Raw genomic sequence first — 22,259 nt, forward strand, 5'->3', positions numbered from 1 at the left:
GGGGCTTAAAAACCAGTGTGTGTGTGTGTGTGTGTGTGTGTGTGTGTGTGTGTGTGTGTGTATGTGTGTGTGTGTGTGTTACTGCAGATTGAACCCAAGGGGCTCTACCTCTGAGCTACACCCCAGTCTTATTTTACTTTTTATTTTGAAACAGCTTCTCACTAAGTTGTGGAAGACCTCACTAAATTTCTGAGACTGGCCATGAACGCGCAATCCTCCTGATTCCGCATCTCAAGTACTGGGATTACAGGTATGTGCTACCACACCCAGCTGCCCAGAATATATTTTAAAGTTCTTGCAACTCAGCTGGACATAGTGGCCCACATTTGTAATCCCAGCACTTGCCCTTGGGAGGCTGAGACAGGATGATCACAGGTTCATGGCCAGCCTCAACTTCGTAGTGAGAACCTCTGCAACTTAGTGAAACCCTGTTTTAAAATAAAGAATAAAAAATAGGACTTTAGGTGTATTTTGGAGGTAAAATGCCTGTGGGTTCAATCCCCAATACAAGAAAAATTATTGCAACTCAACAATAAAAAGACAAATGTCCCAATTTAAAAACTGAGAAAAGAGCTGGGTGGGGTGGTGCATGCTTGTAATCAGAACATTTGGGAGGCTCAGACAACACGGGTTCGCAGACAGTCTCTGCTACTTAGTGAGGCCATTTGCAATTCCGTGAGACCCTGTTTCAAAATAAAGAATATTTTAAAAATAGGGCTGAGAGGCCGGGCATGGTGGCGCACACTTGTAATCCCCGCGCTTGGGAGGCAGAGACAGGAGGATGGCGCAGGTTCGAAGCCAGCTGCGCTGGTGTAAGAGACCCTGTTTCAAAAATATAAAATAGGTCTGGGAGTGTAGCCCGGAGGTAGAAGGGCTTCCAGGAACCCCAGTACCACCAAAAAAAAAAAAAAAAAAATAGGGCTGATAGTGTAGTTCGGAGGTAGAATTCCCCTGGGTTCCATCCTCAGTGCCCAAAAAAGAAAAAAAAGAAAAAAAACAAACCCACAAAAAAATTGGGAAAAGATATGAATAGACCTCTCTCCAAAGAAAACATACACTTGGCTAATAAGCACAAGAAAAGAAGTTCACCTATTTTTTTTTGGGGGGGGGTACTGGAGATGGAACTCAGGGACATTCTACCTCCAAGCTATACCCCCAGCTCTATTTTGTTTTTATTTGGTTTATATTTTTATTTTTTATTTTTTGGTGGTACTGGGGGTGGAATCCAGGGGCTTTTTACCTCCAGGCTATACTCCCAGACCTATTTTATATTTTATTTGGAAACGGTCTCACTAAGTTGCTGAGAGCCTCATTAAGTAGCTAAGGCTGGCTTCGAACCTGTGCGATCCTCCTGTCTCAGACTTCCAAGCGTGGGGATGACAAGCGTGTGCCACCGCGCCGGGCTATTTTGTTTTTATTTTGAAATAGGGTCTTGCTAGATTAATACGAGTCTCACTATTTGCTGAGGCTGTCCTTGAACCTGCAATCCTCCTGTCTCAGCCTCCCGAGAACTGGGATTACAAGCATATGCCACAATTCCTGGCTTTTAAAATTATTTTATTGTACTTGTTGTGGTACTGGCGATTGAGCTCAGAGGCATTCTCCTCCAACCTATATCCTTAGCTCTACTTTATTATTTATTTATTTATTTATTTATTTATTTATTTGCGACACTGAGGATTGAACCCAGGGACTTTCTGATTACACCCCCAGCTCAATTTTATTCTTTTATTTGAAATAGTGTCTCACTAAATTGTGGAGGGTTTCCCTAAGTTGCTAAGGCTGGCCACAAACCTGTGATCCTCCTGTCTCAGCCTCCCAAGTACTGGGATTACAAGTGTATCCACCACGCCCGGCAACATAATCATTTTTCTACTAATGCTATTTAACCTTAAAAAGAGACCCTAAGTAGATGGAGACTAGGATCCTCCTGTCTCAGCCTCCCAAGTACTGGGATTACAAAGGTACAGTGTGGGCACCCCTCACCTCTCAGAGCAGCTGATTGACCCACACAAGGTTGAGCTCTCTGAATATATATATATATATTCTTCTTGGGAAGAAGTGTGCAGGTTCTCAGACCAAAAGAAATCAAATCGATGACAATTATTTGATATTTGAAGTTTAGAATTTTGTTGTTGTTGTTTGTTACACAGTCTAGGCATAATTTGTCAGCAGATTAAGTAAATCTTTGAACTTGTGACATTTAAACCATGTTTTGGCTCTAATTGATCTGGTCCAAATGTAAGCTGGAAGTTTTGTTCATCTAATTTAAAAGGGAGGCATTGAAAGGCTCCATTTAGAAGAAAAAATCATAAGCCCCTAGCAGCCAGCTAATATTTAAAAAGAAAAGTATATTTTACTGCAGCTTACAGCTTAGGAATGTAAAATATGCGATAAGCCCACCCCATCTTATCTATACTGACTGGGTCAGAGTGCCTTGACCCGGGAGCTCACTGACTACACCTGGTATTTTATCTAACACTTGACTACAGAATGTACTTTTCAAATGATTCTGTAATTGTCTGTAAACGCATGCAATCTAGCCCCAACCCCCCTAACTAGTGGTCTTTTCCCTATAAATACCCTCAGTTTCAGTGGCTCGGGGGCGAACTCCTATACGAGTCGGCCCCAGTGCACTGGCTCCTTAATAACCTTTTACCTTTTGCTTTAGCATCAAGGAGATTAAAGTTTCTCTTGTGTTCTTGCTGTCATCGCTTATCCGGAGGCTGATTGAGGGTCTCCCCTCGGCGGGGGTCTTTCAGCATGACTGGTCATGCTCGTGGATCCCAGTCTCCATCTACTTAGGGTCTCTTTTAAGGTTAAATAGCATTATTAGAAAAATGATTTTGTTGCCTGGCGTGGTGGTGCACGCTTTTAATCCCAGTACTTGGGAGGCTGAGAATCACGTAGGTTCGAAGCCAGCCTCAGCTACTTAGGCTCTCAGCAACTTAGTGAGACCCTGTTTCCAAATAAAATATAAAATATGCCTGGGAGTATAGCCCAAAGGTAGAAAGCCTCTGGGTTCCATCCCAAGCACCACACACACACACACACACAAAAAAAAAAGAAAAATGATTATGTTTACAACTGGGTTGTGTGAGAAGGGACCTGCAAATTCACTTTCTGACGTTGATCCCCCAGGGAGTAATTCTCTTTTACTCTCCCCGATCTCACTCCCACCGCAGGATTTCCTGCAAGGTCCCGAAGGCTCCTCAGTGCCAGGCCCTCGGCCCGCCCCTTGGGTTCCTGCGGCAGGGCTGCTCTCACCGCCCTCTTCCGGCTGCCGCGACCCCCATCCGCCTGGGATCCAGAAGAGGCGGGCCTATGCAGGCCGCGATCCCGCTACAGGCTCTGGCCGGCGAGCTCCGGTCCAGGCCAGCGCGCGCGAGGGGACGGGGCGGAGCCCCACAGGACACCGAGCCGCCGGCCGCCCCTCCCTTCGCACGTCGCCGTGCGCCCGGGGGCGGGGCCTGGCGCACACGCCGAGGCGCCTGCGGATTGGCCGCCGGGCCCGTCTCTCCACGGAACGCGCCTCCTCTCCAGGTTTCCCGCCAGCAGGAGCCGCGCGGCGGACGCGGTGCCTTAGGCGCTCGGCCCGGCTGGACGGTTGATCCTCGCCGGCCGTCGCTATGTCGCGGCAGAGCACCTTATACAGCTTTTTCCCCAAGTCGCCAGCGCTGAATAATGCCAACAAGGCCTCGGCCAGGGCCTCGCGCGAAGGCGGCGGCGCTGCCGCTCCCACCCGGGCCTCGCCTTCCCCCGGCGGGGACGCGGCTAGGAGCCAGGCTGGGCCCGGGCCGAGCCCCGCCGCGGGCTCCGCGCCGCCGCCTGCGGCGAAGAAGCTGAACGGAGGGCTGCGGAGGCCGGCCGCGGCCGCCGTCCCCGCCAGGTAGCGGGGCTGGGGCATGGCGGCGGGCTGGGGGTGCGCGGCTCGCCCGGGGCTCGGGTGAGTTGGCTGCACAGCTGGCTCGGGAGGCAGGCGCTGCGCCTGCAGCACTCGCGGCTGCAGTTTGTAAACGGGGCCGGAGGCGGCAGTCTAGATGGAGAGAGGATGGGAGGGGCGGCGTGCCCGGCCGGCCTGGGGCTGGGGCGGGCGCGCAGCTTCTCGCTGGGGGGGGGGGGTCGGAGCTGGGGTGGGGCCGGGGAGCGAGGCCGGGCTCGGCCCGCGGCGGGGAGGGGGCGGGGAGGAGGGGCGGCCGGGGCTGGGCCGCGAGGCTCAGGAAGTTTCTTGGTTCTGCGCAGGGTCAGTGTCTTAGGCGCTCACTTCTAGTGGGAAGGAGCCCGCGACGCGGAGACGCCTGGGGTCGACGGGCCCTGGACCCTCCCTGGGGGCGCTAGGTGGGAGGAGAGCGAGGGACGGAGTCGAGCGGAGCCCGGGGGCGTGTCCTGCGGAGCTCGAGGGCCTACTTGGGCTGAGTGAAGTTTCGAGGTCCGGGCGGGTTGCGGGGCACTGCATGGTCTGGGATCCTGATGGGTCCGCTCCCCAGGTAGACCACTAGTGCCCCGGGACAATTAAAGCGAGAAGCTGTGTCTTGGCGCACGTGGAAGTTCGTGCCTAGTGAAAAAGATGTTGCTTTTTGAAATGTTTTTTTTTTTTTTAATGCAGGATCCATCCCATGGGAGGGTGGTGGCGGCAGGTGATGTTTAGAAATGCTCTCCTTTAAAGTGTTACCACAAAGTAATGGTAGCTCTTTTAACGGGTGAAGAAATGGAGGCCCTGGGAAAAGAACTCGTGATTGGAGTGTGTGTATCCATTTCAAATGTCCTGTTTAAGGTGCCCTATAGGAATTATTGGGTTTTTCAAAGTCCTAAATGTAATTATAGGGTTACTCTTAGTTTTTTGTTTCTGCGGTGTTAGATGTCGAGCCCAGCGGGCCTCATCTGCTAGGCAAGAGCGCTACCATCATTGCTGTCTTTGACTATGCCCTGCTCTGGCTTACCATTCTTTCAAGCCACCCTTCCTGCTGTTTAAAGATACAGTTGTGGGCCGGCATGTAGCTCTGTGGCCTGCCTTTACTGTATGCAAGGCTCTGAGTTTAATTCCCAGGACGAGAAAAAAAAGCTTTGCTTTTCCGAAACAAACTTCATCCACCATAGCAGACTCTGCCTGGGGAGAAACAAACGCTGTGTTAAATGTTTGCTTGAGCATGAATTGATTGCTCGGGCATTCAAACTAAAGGGGTGCATTTGTTAAGTTGTACTTCACATGCATATCGCTTTTTTTAACATCTCCATTCAAGATTATATACATTTGATCTTTCACTGTGGAAACACTGCAATATATTCAAGAAATATGGGTATTTGGCTCCAGGTTCATAAAGATTTGACCTTTCAGTTAACATTCATGTACCTACTTTGCCAAGTACGGTATTAGGCGTAGGCATTGTGAATCCTGAATGAAACAGTGAACAGGACAAGAAGGAATTCTAGAGCTTAGAATGTATGAGCTTTGGAGAAAAAAGGGTGTGGGTCAGGGTAGGTGGTCAGCTTTGTAAACTTGAGACCAAAAGGACAAACAGGGTCAACCATATTATTTGGGGAAGTGGGAATAGGAATAAGAAAGTGGTTCTGGCCGGGAGTGGTGGCTCACGCTTGTAATCCCTGCGCTTGGGAGGCTGAGACAGGAGGATCCAGCAGGTTCGAAGCCAGTCTCAGCTGGCTTAAGAGACCCTGTTTCCAAATAAAATATAAAAAAATAGTTCTAGGAGTATATAGCCCGGAGGTAGAAGGCTCCTGGGTTCCATCCCCAGTACCCCCCCCCCCCCAAAAAAAAAGTGGTTCTGAAAGAGAACTTGCAAATTGTGAGTTGAAGGGAGGCTATACGTGGTGGGGTTTAGAGGTAAGCTGGGATCTAACAATAGGCTGATGGACTACAAAGACATTGAGAGCTGACCAAAAGCATTAAAATGTAGACAGAGGAGCATGCTTGTAAATCCCAACATTTGGGAGGCTGAGAGGGGAGGATCATGGTTTGCAGACAGTCTCAGCTACTTAGTGAGGCCCTTTGCAACTCAGTGAGACCCTGTGAATTAAAAGGTAGCATGCCCGAGTTCCATCCCCAGTACCACACACAAGAAAATGTAGTTATAGGTAGAATGCACCTGGGTTCTGTCCCTCATATAACACATACACAAACACACACGTTGGACATCTTTTAATGTTTGTTATTTAGGTTTCCTTTTTGTGGAAGTGTTTTAAAGTCTTGCCTGTCTTTTATCCTAGTTCTTGTGTGTGATGCAAAAGTTTCCATTCTGAATTGTTCTTTCATTCAGTTCATAGCATCTTTTCTTTTCTTTCTTTTTTCTTTTCTTTTTTTTTTTTTTTTTTGGTGGTACTGGGGATGCAACCCAGGGGCATTCTACCTCCAAGCTATACCCCCAGACCTATTTTTTAATTCTTTAATTTGAAACAGGGTCTCACTAAGCTGCAGAGAGCCACCCTAAGTAGCTGAGGCTGGCGTTGAACCTGGAATCCTCCTGTCTCAGCCTCCTGAGTAGTAGTATTATAAGTGTACAGGTGTGCGCCACCACAACCCACTTCTAGGCATCTTTTGGTGAACAGAAGTTATTGGTTATAGTGTTGAAAGTTTGTCCTTTTTTTTTTTCTTTTATGGTTGATGCTTTTGAAACATCTGGCTAAAGTATTGTTTGTTAGGACTAGTTAGGCTGACTTGAGAGTGGGGGAGATGACTTAGGGAATAGGGTTGGAGAGGGTTTAAAGGAGTTGAGAGGCCCAGGAGATGAGTAGGTGTTAGTGATGATAAAAATTGTGGGAGATGGCTTGTAATCCCAGCATTTGGGAGGCTGAGGAAGAGGATCGGACAGGTTCGAAGCTAGCCTCAGCTACTTAGTGCAGCTCTCAGCAACTTAGTGAGACCCTGTTTCCAAATAAAGTATAAAATAGGTCTGGGAGTATAGTCCCTGGGTTCCACCCTTAGCACCACAGTAAATAAATTAATTGTGGGAGATAAGGGAGACAAGGAGTTAGAATGGTATCAATTTAAAGTAAATGACCAAGGGAAAGGTAGCAGGGAATAAATGCACCCTCGCCCCACCTAATTATTTTTCTGAAGTTTGTTGAGATTATAACCAAGAGCTGCTGTAAGCAAGTTTTCTGATTGGTTTCTTTCTTTTTTTTCTTTTTCTTTTTCTTTTTTTGGTGGTGGTACTGGGGCTGGAACCCAAAGGCTTAACTTCCAGACCTTTTTTTTTTTTTTTTTTTAATTTTATTTGGAAACAGTTGCGGAGAGCCTCACTAAGTAGCTGAGGCTGGCTTTGAACCTGTGCAATCCTCCTGTCTCAGCCTCCCAAATGCTGGGATTACAAGCATGCACCACTAGGCCCAGCCTGACTGGTTTCTAACCAGATCTTGGTTAAATTTATTTCCCCCAGTTTCGTCTAAATGACAGTTGTCTCTGTTGAGGGAAATAAAAATCAAAGTGTATCCTAGACAAGAAGAGGTATGTAATGTAAGACTGACATCTTTTTTTTATATTAAATATTTTAGGGGGGGTGGTACTGGGGTTCCTGGAAACCCTTCTACCTCTGGGCTACACTCCTAGACCTATTTTTATGCTTTTTTATTTAGAAACAGGGTCTCTTAAGCCAGCATGGCTGGCTTCGAACCTGCGCGATCCTCCTGTCTCCACCTCCCAAGCGTAGGGATTATAAGCGTGCGCCACCACGCCAGGCTTATATTAAAGTTTTTAAAGGTAACTATTTGCCCTAGTTGTGTGGGTATTTTCCCAGAGAATTTCTATAGTTCAAAGAATTTATAGCAGTGTAGTCCAGGTAATACCACACTTAATTTTGGTTATTATAAAGCAAAATTCACACTTAAAAAAAGTTATCATGGTTTCAGGTATGGTAGTGTGTTTTTGTAATCCTTCTACCTGGGAGGCTGAGACAGGGGGATCTCAGTTTCGAGACAGGCCTTAACAACCTAGTGAGACTCTGTTTCAAAACTAAAAATAAAAAAGGCTGGAGGTGCATCTTGGAGGTAGAATGCCTCTGGGTTAAATTTACAGTACAACAACAACAATAATTTTTAAAAAATTGTGGAATTAGGGATTTACAGGCCTGCATTATTTAACTTAATTTTTTTTGTGTGTGGCATTGGTGATGAAATCCAGGGCCTGGCAAATATTAGAAGTGCTTTGTGACTGAACTACATGTCTAGCATAAATCACTATTTTAGTTACATGAAAGCTTTGACATTTATTTTTTTCTGAGCTTTTTTTCTAACCTACTGTTTTTTCTAACCTACTTTCCCCACTGTCATTGAAATCCCAAGAATACCAAACACTTAAGACAGTAAGGCTTTAAAAATACTTGCAAAATCATAATTGAATGTTATTTTAAGTATACCATATATCCATATACCATATCATAAGATAACTCTAGCATTTCAGATTGGGTTTTAGGAAAAAACCAATAATGTATTTTACAATTACTTAGAGTGGGGGTATGATTTTGACCCAGATACTTTCTACTTGGGTTTACTTTGTATAGGGCTTGATGGCTCATGTTAATATAAATACAGTCTTAATTACATGAAAAGAGAAAAAATGTTAAGATTGTGTGAAAATATAGCCAAATATTAAACTGTAGTAAAACTAACATAAGACTGACGAGAAATAAAGGTTTAAGTAGAGCTACTTTTACAGGCCTCTGACTTTACAAGATTGTCTAGGCTCTTAGGGGTACTGTATAAAAGATGTCAAATGTTCAAATTATAGCACATTCCAAGGGATATTATGCTTATGTTTACATATTGTAAATACAGTATTTAGTATTGGTAGAAAAATCCAGATATTTGGATGTATTAAAATATCTCTTTATCTTGGCATTCCTTGAAATTGCACAATTACTAGAGTTCCAATTTTAAAACTACTTATAAGCTGCCAGTGGTACAGGCTTGTTATCCCAGTACTTGGGAGTCTGAGACAGGAAGATCACAGGTTTGTAGCCAGCCTCAACTACTTAGTGAGGCTTTCTGCAATTTAGTGAGATCTTGTTTCAAAATAAAGAATAGCTGGGCGTGGTGGCGCATGCTTGTAATTCCAGCATTCGAGAGGCTGAGACCTGGAGGATTGTGGTTCGAGGACAGCCTCAGCTACTTAGTGAGGTACTCTGCAACTCAGTGAGACCCTGTTCCAAAATAAAGAATAAAAGATAGGGCAGGGGGTGTAGCTCGGAGGTAGAATGCCCCTGGGTTCCATCCCCAGACCCTCAAAAAAAAAAAAAAATAGGGCTGGGGGTGTAGCTTGAAGGTGTAGAATGCCCCTGGAGTCAATCTCCAGTACCACATACACATAAATAAACAAATTACCTTTAAAGTTACAAGTTAAGCAGGGCATGCATGCTCATAATCCCAGTATTTGATTACAGGAGGATGGAAGGTTCTAGACTAGCTTTGGTAATTGAGACTCTCAACAACATAGTGACACCCCATTTCAAAACAAAAAATGGAAAAGGACTGGGGGGGATTAGCTTGGAGGTAGAGTACCTCTGGGTTCGATCCCACGTGTTGTAGGCCTGTAATCCCAGTACTTGGGAGGCTGAAACAGAAGGATTAGGTTTAAGGCCAGCTTCGGCAATTTAGAGAAACCCAGTTTCAAAATAAAAATAGGGCTGAGGGTGTAGATCAGGAGTTGGAACGCCCCAATACATTTCTCTCCCCACCTTGGAAGAAGTTTACATACATACACAAATAAAGTCATGGGGGTGGGTGCTCATTGCTTTCCTAGCATGCTCAAGCAATGAGTTTGAGCCCCATCTCCGCCTCCCTGCCCTCTATGCACATTGAAGATTTTGAGAAATGTTTAAACTTTTTAGTTTTATTAGCTGCTTGGTTCTCTTTTGGGCTTGTGTACCACTGTTTCCTGCGCTAGGACTGATTGACTGCTGTGACTGCTGTCCCCCCCCCCCCCCAGTACTGAGGTTAAACCCAGGGGCATTTTTACTATGCCCCAGCCCTATTTTTTATTCTTTATTTTGAAACAGGGTCTCACTGAGTTGTGGAGGGCCTCACTAAGTAGCTAAGGCTGGCTGTGAACCATCCTCCTGTCTCAGCCTCCAAAATGCTAGGGATTAAAAGCGTGTGCCATCACGTCCAGCTCAAGTGTAAGATTACAAGCCTGTGTGCCACCACACCATTTGAGCTAGGATTTTCTAAAGTGCCTTTTTTGGTGGGGGGCAGTACTGGAGATTGGACCCAGGGGGCAGTCTACCTCTGAGCTACACCCCTAGCCCTGTTTTTATTCTTTATTTTGAAACAGTCTCACTAAGTTGTGGAAGGTCTAAGTAGCTCAGGCTGGGCATAAACTTGAAATCCTTTTGTCTCAGCTTCCCAAGTACTAGGATTACAAGCCTGTGCCACCATACCCAACTATAATTGTCACTTTCTTGAAGTTATTTTTTTGAGACTAGGGTCTTTCTTGCTTTGTTTTGTCCAGTGATCTTGAACTCATGGGCTCAAAGCAGTCCTTCCTCCTCAGTCTCTCAAATTGCTGGGACTATATATTATATAGACATGTTTTACAACACCCAGTTTTACTAAATTTTTTGTGTTTTATAGTATACTATTTATAGAAATTATATTAGGTTCTCTAAGTGAAAGGCTATTTTAGGGTTAAGGTAATGATGAAAAAGAAAGTTTTTGTTTAAGCAGTTGTCCTTCCCTTCCCTGTGATTATAAGCGGTGTACCATCATTCTCGGTTTATAAACCTTTTTTGCTAGTGAGGATGGTCATTTGTCTTTTACTTGATTTACTAACAACATATTTCACATTAATTTAAAGATTTTTTATTTCATTTTTTTGGTACTGGGGATTGAACCTAGAGGCGTTCTGCCTTCAAGCTATATCCCTACCCCGATTTTTATTTCTTATTTGAAAACAAGGTTTTACTAGGTTGGTGAGAGCCTTGCCAAGTTGTGGAGGCTGACTTTGAATTTGTGATCCTTTCTCAGCCTCCCAAGTACTGGGATTACACACATGGGCCACCATGCTTGGCTTAATCTTTAAAATTGAGTGCTGAGCCAGGTGTGGTGGTGCACGCTTGTAATCCCAGCATTTGGGAGGCTGAGACCAGAGTGTTGCGGTTTGCGGACAGCCTCAGCTACCTAGTGAGGCCCTCTGCAACTTGGTAAGACCCTGTTTCAAAATAAAGAATAAAAAATAGGGTGGGGGGTGTAGCTCGGAGGTCAAATACTCCTGGGTTCCAATCCCAGACCCACAAATAAAATTGAGTGCTTGGAAAGAACTATACTTTTCTCGTGATTTTTGAAACCTTGAGAGTCAGACATTTTAAAACAATTTGTACTACATTTGTACAACTGACGAGAGTTCTAAGGTAACAGTTCTTTTAGAAGACTCAAGTCTTCCTTTGGGATGAGTGATGAGTATTTTATTACATATTACAGGTATAAGATTTTTTTGGGGGGGTGGTACTGGGGATGGAACCCCAGGGTATTCTACCTCTGAGCTATACCCCCAGCCCTATTTTTTTTTAATCTTTATTTTGAAACAGGGTCTCACTCAATTGCAAAGAGCCTCACTAAGTAGCTCAGGCTATCCTCAACTGCCATCCTCCTGTCTCAGCCTCCAAAATGCTAGGGATTAAAAGCGTGTGCCATCACGTCCAGCTCAAGTGTAAGATTTTTTAAATGAGGTCCTAGCCGGGTGTGGTGGCACATGCTTGTAATCCCAGCATCTGGGAGGCTGAGACAGGAGGATCTCAGCAGTTCGCAGACAGCCTCAGGTACTTAGTGAGGCCCTTTGCAACTCTGTGAGACTATTTCAAAATAAAGAATAAAACTAGGGCTGGAGGTGTAGCTTGGAGGTAGAATGGCCCTAGGTTCTGTCTCCAGTACCACACACACACAAAAAAAATTCTTCACACACATCTTGCAGGTGTCACTCAGAAACTTGAGTTATCATCTTCCTACCAGGGGTTGAACCCAGGGCTTTGCTCTTAAGCACTGTCTCCAAACCTGCAACCCTCCTGTCTCAGCCTCCCAAGTACTAGTGTTACAGGAATGTGCCACCACACCCAGCTCTGCCATAGTTTTCGAACTTTCGACGGTTTCTCACTCTACTATCAATTTATTATATATGTGTTTTTAATTGTTTATAAATATATTTGCTTAGATTTTAAAAGTTACTTGAACATCTAACTTAAGTCATTGAGTCTTCAAGAAACCCTCTTTGGAATTGTTTATTTGTAGGTAATTGACTTTGAAGTAGCTTAACCAAATTATTAACCAAGTTTTGTGTTCTTTTTTCACCAGTTCTTGTGACTTCTCACCAGGTGATTTGGTTTGGGCCAAGATGGAGGGTTACCCTTGGTGGCCTTGCCTGGTTTACAACCACCCCTTCGATGGAACATTCATTCGTGAAAAAGGGAAATCAGTCCGTATTCATGTACAGTTTTTTGATGATAGCCCAACAAGGGGCTGGGTTAGCAAAAGGCTATTAAAGCCATATACAGGTAAGCCTCTGTGAGTGTACTTGTGTGTGTGTAAAGCTGATCTTAGGCCATTTGTTTTGTTAGTGGATAGCTTTTTCTTCGTTGTGCTACTGGGGGTTAAATTCAGGGTCTCCACACATGCTAGGCAAACATCTATAACGGAGGTACAAATACCCCAGCCATATGGAATGAGTGTTATTTACCTAGTTGTGATATTAGGGATTGAACGGATGGATGTTCTACTCCAAGCTACACCCCTCACTTTTTTTTTTTTTTTTGTGGTACTAAGGGTGGAATTCTGAGGCTTTCTACCTCTAGGCTATACTCCCAGACCTATTTTTTATATTTTATTTGGAAACAGGGTCTCAGTAAGTTGTTGAGAGCCTCACTAAGTAGCTGAGGCTGGCTTTGAACCTGTGCGATCCTCCAGTCTCAGCCTACCAGCGCGGGGATTACAAGCCTGCGCTATCACGCCTGGCAGCTTTTTTTATTTTTAAACAGGGGTCTCACTGAGTTGCTAAGGCTGACCTTGAACCTGTGATTCTCCTGTTTCAGCCTCGCAAGTATTGGGAGTACAGGCTACCTGAAAGAGAACTTTAAAGGTGCATTTTGATGCTATTTGGGGGTGGGGGGGTTAAACACTTTCAGTATGAACTAGGTTTCCCTCCTAAAATGGTAACCTACTTATAATAGGTTGGTTTGATTATTCATATTTTATTTAAATATATCTGATCTAACTGCCTTTGGTTCTAAAACAAACCACCTTACATCTTCTGCTTAGAGGTGTGCCATACCATTTTAGGGCCATGGTCCCAATTTACTAGACAAGAGATTTAAGTGGTTTTGGGTGACCTGACAGGACACTCCAAGGAGGTAAAATTGCTAATTCCAGTTTGATCTATAGCTTTTCCCCTAAAAAGTCCTTCCTGCAAGCTCTTATTGATCTATCTATATGGATAAGAAAAATAATGGGATGCCGGGTGTGGTGGCACACGTTTGTAATCCCAGCACTTGGGAGGCTGAGACAGGAGGATCGCACAGGTTCGAAGCCAGCCTCAGCTACTTAGTGAAGCTCTCAGCAACTTAGTGAGACCCTGTTTCCAAATAAAATATAAAACAGGTCTGGTAGTATAGCCCGGAGGTAGAAAGCCTCTGGGTTCCACTTCCAGTACCACCAAAAAAAAGAGACAGACAGGGTCTCATTAAGTTGCTAGTTCTGGCCTGGAACTTTTGAGATCCTCCTCTCTCAGACTCCCACGTAGCTGAGATTATCCACCTGATTGTCATTCTTGTTTAGTTAGGCAGTATTGTAGGTTGTGCCAATTTCCAGTAATTTCTTATTTATGAATATATTTCTAGGTTCAAAATCAAAGGAAGCCCAAAAGGGAGGTCATTTTTACAGTTCAAAGCCTGAAATACTGAGAGCAATGCAATGTGCGGATGAAGCCTTAACCAAAGACAAGATGGAAAGGCTAGAATTGGCAGTGTGTGATGAGCCCTCAGAGCCAGAAGAGGAGGAAGAGATGGAGGTAGGTAGGACACTGCATTCAGTTGTTACTTCTGTTAGGAGAGTAATGGGGGAAAACAGTGGAGGGGTGCTGAGGGGAAAAAAAAAGACAATCTGTTTCGCCTCCTTTATTACTAGGGGTTGAAGTCCAGTGTTTTACCACTGAGGTGTACCCACTGCCTTTTTGGGAGTACTTGGGATTCACCCCCAGAGATGTTGTACCTCTAAATTATACCCCCAAACGCTTTTTGTTTGTTTTGTGGTACTAGAGATTGAACACAGGGGCCTTTCCTCCCATCTGCAACCCCAGCCCACGTGTGTGTGTGTGTGTGTGTGTGTGTGTGTGTGTGTGTGTGTGTCTTTACTGGGGGTGGAATCCAGGGGTCTTTTACCTCCAGACTATGCCCCCAGCCTGATTTTATTTTTTATTTGGAAACAAGATTATCACTAGGTTGATTAGTCTCACTATTTGCTGAGGCTGTCCTCGAATCTGTGATCCTCCAGTCTCCACCTCCCAAGTACTGGAATTACAAACATGTGCCACAACACCTGGCCATAGAGCCCACCTGTGCCTGTTGACCAAGGACATACAGGTCTGTGACATTCATGCTAAATCTTTATGATGGTTGTATAGGATAGAACTCTAATGACAGCAGTCACTTAATCATGTAGTGTGACATTTGTTTTAATGTGAAACTGAAATTGATATTCCTTGAGAAAGAAAATAGTTTCTCATTTCTGGAGGTGTACAGAGTTGCAGCACACAGCAGTATTGTAACCCAGGGCCTTTTTTATGTGCTGTACCACTGAGCTACATCCCAGCTCTTTGCTTTATTTTTAAATATCCTTCCTTGTCTGGCAGGTTGGTGCAGCTTATGCATCAGATAAGAGTGAAGATGGTCAGGAAATTGAGAGTGAAGAGGAAGTAAAGCCTAAGATGCAGGTATCTAGGCGAAGTAGCCGCCAAGTAAAGAAAAGAAGGGTCATTTCAGACTCCGAGAGTGACATTGGTGGCTCAGATGTGGAATTCAAGCCAGACGCTAAGGAGGAAGGAAGCAGTGACGAAATAAGCAGCGGAGCGGGAGAGAGTGAGAGTGAAGGTCTGGACAGACCTGTCAGAGTTGCTCCAAAACGGAAGAGAATATCAGCTGGAAGTACTGCTTTTAAAAGGAAAAGCTCAAGGAAGGAAATGCCCTCAACCACAAAACGACCTGTTGGCATTTTGTCAGAAACCAAAAATATTTTGAGTAATTTCTCTGCCCCTCAAAATTCTGAAACCCAAGCCCATGTTAGTGGAGGAGGTGATGATAGTCGTCCTACTATCTGGTATCATGAAACTTTAGAATGGCTTAAGAAGGAAAAGAGAAGAGATGAACACCGGAGGCGGCCTGATCACCCTGATTTTGATGCATCCACACTCTATGTGCCTGAAGATTTCCTTAATTCCTGTACTCCTGGGATGAGGAAGTGGTGGCAGATTAAGTCACAGAACTTTGATCTTGTCATCTTCTATAAGGTGGGGAAGTTTTATGAACTGTACCACATGGATGCCCTTATTGGAGTCAATGAATTGGGGCTGGTATTCATGAAAGGCAATTGGGCCCATTCTGGTTTTCCTGAAATTGCATTTGCCCGATACTCAGATTCTCTAGTGCAGAAGGGCTATAAAGTAGCACGAGTGGAACAGACTGAAACTCCGGAAATGATGGAGGCACGATGCCGAAAGATGGCACATACATCCAAGCATGATAGAGTGGTGAGGAGGGAAATTTGCAGAATTATTACCAAGGGTACACAGACATACAGTGTGCTGGAGGGTGACCCCTCTGAGAACTACAGTAAATATCTTCTTAGCCTCAAAGAAAAAGGGGAAGATTCTTCTGGCCACACTCGTACATATGGTGTGTGCTTTGTTGATACTTCACTGGGAAAATTTTTCCTAGGTCAGTTTTCAGATGACCGTCACTGTTCCAGATTTAGGACTCTAGTGGCACACTATCCTCCAGTACAGGTCTTATTTGAGAAAGGAAATCTTTCAGTGGAAACTAAGACAATCCTAAAGGGTTCACTGTCCTCTTCTCTTCAGGAAGGTCTATTACCAGGCTCCCAATTTTGGGATGCAACCAAAACCTTGAAAACTCTCCTTGAGGAAGGATATTTTACTGAAAAATTAAATGAGGACAGTGGGGTTATGTTACCGCAGGTGCTTAAAAGTATGACCTCAGAGTCTGATTCCATTGGTTTGACACCAGGAGAGAAGAGTGAATTGGCCCTCTCTGCTCTAGGTGGTTGTGTCTTCTACCTCAAAAAATGCCTTATCGATCAGGAGTTATTGTCAATGGCTAATTTTGAAGAATATATTCCTTTGGATTCTGACACTGTCAGTACAAGACCTGGTGCTAACTTTACTAGAGCCAACCAACGAATGGTGCTAGATTCAGTGACATTAAACAACTTGGAGATTTTCCTGAATGGGACAAATGGCTCTACTGAAGGGACTCTGTTAGAAAGGATTGATACTTGCCATACTATCTTTGGCAAGCGGCTCCTAAAACAGTGGCTTTGTGCCCCACTTTGTAGCCCTTTTGCTATTAATGACCGTCTAGATGCTGTAGAAGATCTCATGGCTGTGCCTGACAAAATCTCTGAAGTTGCAGACCTTTTAAAGAAGCTTCCAGATGTTGAGAGGCTACTGAGTAAAATTCATAATGTTGGGTCTCCATTGAAGAGCCAGAACCACCCTGATAGCAGGGCTATAATGTATGAAGAAACTACATACAGCAAAAAAAAGATTATTGATTTTCTTTCTGCTCTGGAAGGATTCAAAATAATGTGTAAAGTTGTAAGGATTATGGAAGACGTTGTCAGTGATTTTAAGTCTAAACTCCTTAAGCAGATTTTAACTATGCAGACAAAGAATCCTGAGGGCCGCTTTCCTGATTTGAGTATAGAACTGAACCGATGGGATACAGCCTTTGACCATGAAAAGGCTCGAAAGACTGGACTGATTACTCCCAAAGCAGGATTTGACTCTGATTATGACCAAGCTCTTGCTGACATACGAGAAAATGAACAGAGCCTCTTGGAATATTTAGAAAAACAGCGCACTCGAATTGGCTGCCGGACCATCGTATACTGGGGAATTGGCAGGAACCGTTACCAGTTGGAAATTCCAGAGAATTTTACCACCCATAATTTGCCAGAAGAATATGAGTTAAAGTCTACCAAGAAGGGCTGTAAACGATATTGGACCAAAACTATTGAAAAGAAGTTGGCTAATTTGATAAATGCTGAAGAACGCAGAGATACATCATTGAAGGACTGCATGCGGCGGCTGTTTTATAACTTTGATAAAAATTACAAGGACTGGCAGTCTGCTGTAGAGTGCATCGCAGTTTTGGGTAAGACCAACAAGCTGGCTATTAGTAATGTTCAGTGTCTCACTTTTATATCCTGAAACCTAAAGTAATAAGGTGTGCACATTGATTTACACATACTTGCTTCCTTACCAGATAACAAATTAGGTTGCTCAAAGCAATTCTAGTTTTTAATCACCATCAGTCCTCTAGAACAAAAGAATGGTAAAAGTTACATTAGTTGATGAGACAAGCCTAACTAACAGCCTGCACTACTGTGCCTAGCCATAGCTTTATTTTAGATCATAGTGTCTTATTTTGTGATGCTGGGTCATATTTCATTTTCGTGTTTGTATTTATTTAATCATGTTAGGGATTGAACCCAGGGTCTTGTGCAAGTACTCTGCCACTGGGGTATACTGCCTGCCCAAGTTTCATTTCTCTTTTTTGGGGTACTGGGGTTGAACCCAGGAGTATGTTACCTCCTAACTGTACCTCTAGCCCTATTTTTTATTCTTTATTTGGAAAGAGAGTTCACTAAATTGTAGAGGGCCTCACTAAGTAGCTGAGGTTGGCTGCGAAACTACCATCCTCCTGTTTCAGCCTCCCAACTACTGGGATTATAAGCATACACCACCATGCCTGGCTTATTTGATACTTTGAAAAAGGATCTTGATAAATTGCTGAGGCTGGCTTCAAACCTCTGATCCTCCTTTCTCAGCCTTCCGAGTACTGGGATTATAGACATGCGCCACCACAGTGCTGTGTATGTTTTTTAAAGTACAGCAACCACAGTTGGCCCAGATTTTATTTTTTGGTGGTTATAGGGATCTTAGGGCCTTAAGCTCACATTCCACCACAGATCTATATACATACTCCCAGACCCATACCCAAAATTGCAATAAAACTTTTGATGTGAACACAACTACACAGTGGAAAAGAATAACATCCTTCTGCTTTAGTATGCTGCATTTGGTGATCAGATCACTTTAAATCTTTCCTCAGTATGGCTATTTTAAATTGGTCAATTTGGCTAAGATTGTCTTATGCTTCATCTAAGAGGTGTTAGCTACAGGATTATAGCAAAAAATATAAGTGTAGTATCTCTTTGCTATATTTAAGATTTCTCTCTACAGTTCTGTGGTGTAGAAATTAGGAGCTTAATTCCTTTGAGGAGAGAAATCCTTGGTTTGAAGTTGAAGTTTTTTCATTTTATTAAACTGTTAAGATAGCTTGATTTTTTTCTTTTTTTGGGGGGGGGCTGGTATGGGAATGGAACCCAGGGGCATTTGACCTCTGAGCTATACACCCCCTGCCCTATTTTTTATTCTTTATTTTGAAACAGGGTCTCACTAAGTTGCAGAGGGCCTGAGTAGCTGATGCTGGCCGCGAACCGTGATCCTCCAGTCTTAGCCTTCCGAATGCTGGGATTACAAGCATGCGCCACCACGCCTGGCTAATATAGCTTGAATTTTGAACAACAAAGCATTGTTATGTGCTGTGCAGGTTTGATAAAGATTTCATTAATTAGAATACTGATTGTTCGAAAAAAGCATCTAGGTCTAAAGCAAAAGCTGATAGAAGTCTTTTTGTAGAAGGTGCATCTTTAGTGACTCACCCCTCAATAACGAAGCCTCACTTTCACCTTCTCTTTGACAGATGTCTTACTGTGTCTGGCTAACTATAGTCAAGGGGGTGATGGTCCTATGTGTCGCCCAATAATTCTGCTACCAGGAGAAGACACTCTCCCTTTCTTAGAGCTTAAAGGGTCACGGCATCCCTGTATCACGAAGACTTTTTTTGGAGATGACTTTATTCCTAATGACATTCTAATAGGCTGTAAGGAAGAAGAGGAAAATGCCAAAGCCTTTTGTGTGCTTGTTACTGGACCAAATATGGGGGGCAAGTCTACACTCATAAGACAGGTAACTTGACCTTTCTTGTCGATCAGAGAGTATTAATAGAGGAGAGAGAAGGAAGGAGGGAGGGAGGGAGAGAGTGTGTTGTGAGTATAGCGTGTATTCATAAACAGAAATAAACATGAAACAGCCTGGTGTGGTGGCAATACCTGTAAATCCCAGTACTTGAGAGGCTGAGACAGGATTACAGGCTTGAAGCATAGTAGAACTCAACAACCTAGCCAGAACCTGTTTTCAAAACAAAAGTAAAAAGGGCTTGGGGTGTAATCTCAAGAGGTAGAATGCCCCTGGGTTCAGTCCCCAGTATCACAAGATGGAATGTTACATTTCGGGATTAAATGCAGGGCCTTATACAGGTTAACCACTGACCTACCACTGAGCTACATGTATTTCAGTACCCCCCTTCAGTCCTTAAGTTTTAGGCTCATTTGTAGGAATCCATGTAAAAGACTTGTTTAGATTTATCTTCCCTTTTGGGAATGGTATTAGGTATGGATGAAATTTAGGGTTTTTCTATCTCCCAAGTTATAGCCCCAGCCCTTTTTATTTTCCAACAGGGTCTCATTAAGTTGTTGAGGGGCTGTCCTTATCTCAGCCTCCCAAGTACTGGGATTAGACATGTATCACCATGCTTGGCTATCTTCCCTTTCTTTATGTCAGTGTTTGGCTAACCACAGAGCAAAGGTTGTAATAAAAAATAGTGGCTTGTACATCTTTTCCTCCTGCATATTACAGTTCTTTTCCTAATCTGGTAGAGAAAAGCCAGTACAGTGTATACAGTAGCTGCAACATTTAAAAAATTTAAATGGTGCCAAAATTATAGGCACTGCTTCCTCTGAAGTAGATTGGTCTGGCCCAGAATTGGAGTCTTAAGGAACTTCTAATTGACTTTCTTCTCTAGACAGGGTTGGGATTCAAGTATAGTGGTTTAGTATGTATGCATGCTCTGGTGTTTTAAAGCCAGAGAGTCCTTAGCAAATGGTAAGATACAAACAGATCTAACCTATTTAGAATTGTGAAGACTTTTCGGTTCCTGATTCCTTAGGATTCTTTGTTGTTTTAATTTCAATTGTTTGTTCAAAAAATAACAAAAAAATATTTCTTCTGTGTTTACAGGCTGGCCTGTTAGCTATAATTGCCCAGATGGGTTGTTACGTACCTGCTGAAGTGTGTAGGCTCACACCAGTTGATAGAGTGTTTACCAGACTTGGCGCCTCAGATAGAATAATGTCAGGTGAGTTGATTTTCCTCCCCCCAAAGCTTTGATAATTCACATGGAAGTGGCAGACATTTGCCTCTTATAAGAGCCATTTAAACTGGATGTTTGGTTTTTCTAGTATTAGGCAAAGCCAACTGTTTCAGACATTTAAAACATCACTACTGGATCCCTTGCACCACTGTGTAGCTCATAATAGATTTAAATATGACAAAAGATGAATGTACTGTTAATTTGATTCTTAAACATCCTTTTGCAATGCAATTTTATTTTTAGGTGAAAGTACATTTTTTGTTGAACTGAGTGAAACTGCCAGCATACTTATGCATGCTACAGTACATTCCCTGGTTCTTGTGGATGAATTAGGTAAGACTAGTATTTGTTTAAAGCCTACCTGAAAAACATTAGTACAAAAAAACTACTTTTCTAGATGATGATTTTTGTTGCTGGGGATTGAATCCAGGGACATTCTACCTCTGAGCTATTTTATATTTGGAAACAGGGTCTCACTAAATTGTGGAGGGCCTAAATTGCTCAGGCTGTCCTTGAACTTATAATACTCCTGTCTTCAGACTCCCAAGTACTGGGATCACTAGCTTGTGGCACCACATCCAGCTTTTTCTAGTTTATTGGAACATATAAAGAATAGGAATGAGTGGCCTTATAACAGCTATACCCCAGCCTTGTTTTGAAACAGGGTTAAGAATTCACTACTTGCCTAGGCTGTCCTTGAACCTGCAATAATCCTGTCAGCTTCCCAAGTACTGGGATTATAAGTGTGTGCCACCACGCCTGGATGGAAAATACTTTAGTTGGCTAACCGGAAGTTTTTGTGCTCTTGTTTTTTAGTGGGCCTGTATGACTTCTAGTTGCCCTGCATTCATCTTTGTGATATGCATATCCTTCTCTACAAAAAGGCCTATTATTTAACATACAGTCTATGCATATTTTACTTTTACAGGAAGAGGTACTGCAACATTTGATGGGACAGCAATAGCAAATGCAGTTGTTAAAGAACTTGCTGAGACCATAAAGTGTCGTACGTTGTTTTCTACTCATTACCACTCATTGGTAGAAGATTATTCTAAAAATGTTGCTGTGCGCCTAGGACATATGGTATATACAAACTATTTAAAGTGATTAATTTTTGACAGGCGACAGTAATTTGATTGCTAGCCCTTAATATAGCTAATAAAATTTTTTCTTTCTTTCTTTAAGGCATGCATGGTAGAAAATGAATGTGAAGATCCAAGCCAGGAGACTATTACCTTCCTCTATAAATTCATTAAGGGAGCTTGTCCTAAGAGCTATGGCTTTAATGCAGCAAGGCTTGCTAATCTTCCAGAGGAAGTCATTCAAAAGGGACATAGAAAAGCAAGAGAATTTGAGAGAATCAACCAGTCATTACGACTATTTCGGTAATTATATTTAAATAGAGGACATAATTTCACCACACAGCTGACTGTAACAAGTTCTCTGGGAAAAAAAAAGGCAAAAGGGTGAGGGATGATGCACTATGACAGTTTTTTGTTTTTCTATTTTCTTTTTAAGGGAAGTTTGCCTGGCTAGTGAAAAGCCGACTGTAGATGCTGAAACTGTCCATAAGTTGCTGAGTTTGATTAAGGAATTATAGACTACGCTGGAAACTGAGTTTTTTGACAAAGGTGGTAAATTCAGACAACATTATGATCTAATAAACTTTATTTTTTAAAAATGACCATTTTTCCATTTCTTTCTAGGAAATTAAACCCTTTTAATTCTTACCTACCTTCTACATAATGGTTATTGAAT

The 22,259-nt window shown here is 43.3% G+C and overlaps 1 protein-coding gene across 8 annotated transcripts; it reads left to right on the forward strand.

Annotated features, from left to right (window-relative positions):
• Positions 1 to 3,629: 3,629 nt before the first annotated feature.
• On the forward strand, positions 3,630 to 22,101 carry MSH6 (mutS homolog 6; the record flags this gene model as incomplete). 8 transcript variants are annotated; one of them, XM_080711670.1, is made up of 10 exons in its annotated part: positions 3,630 to 3,889; positions 12,292 to 12,491; positions 13,830 to 13,999; positions 14,840 to 17,378; positions 18,993 to 19,258; positions 20,369 to 20,486; positions 20,745 to 20,834; positions 21,430 to 21,584; positions 21,687 to 21,886; positions 22,020 to 22,101. In XM_080711670.1, the coding sequence occupies 10 exons, from the start codon at positions 3,630 to 3,632 to the stop codon at positions 22,099 to 22,101; spliced, it is 4,080 nt and encodes a 1,359-aa protein (XP_080567796.1). The 8 variants fall into 8 exon arrangements, with proteins under 8 accessions (XP_080567796.1, XP_080567797.1, XP_080567799.1 ...); XM_080711671.1 differs by having other exon boundaries at positions 19,170 to 19,258; XM_080711673.1 differs by having other exon boundaries at positions 14,840 to 16,514.
• Positions 22,102 to 22,259: the final 158 nt, after the last annotated feature.

The sequence above is a fragment of the Muscardinus avellanarius genome (assembly GCF_963383645.1).
Source record: "Muscardinus avellanarius genome assembly, chromosome: 15".
Classification (NCBI taxonomy): domain Eukaryota; kingdom Metazoa; phylum Chordata; class Mammalia; order Rodentia; family Gliridae; genus Muscardinus; species Muscardinus avellanarius.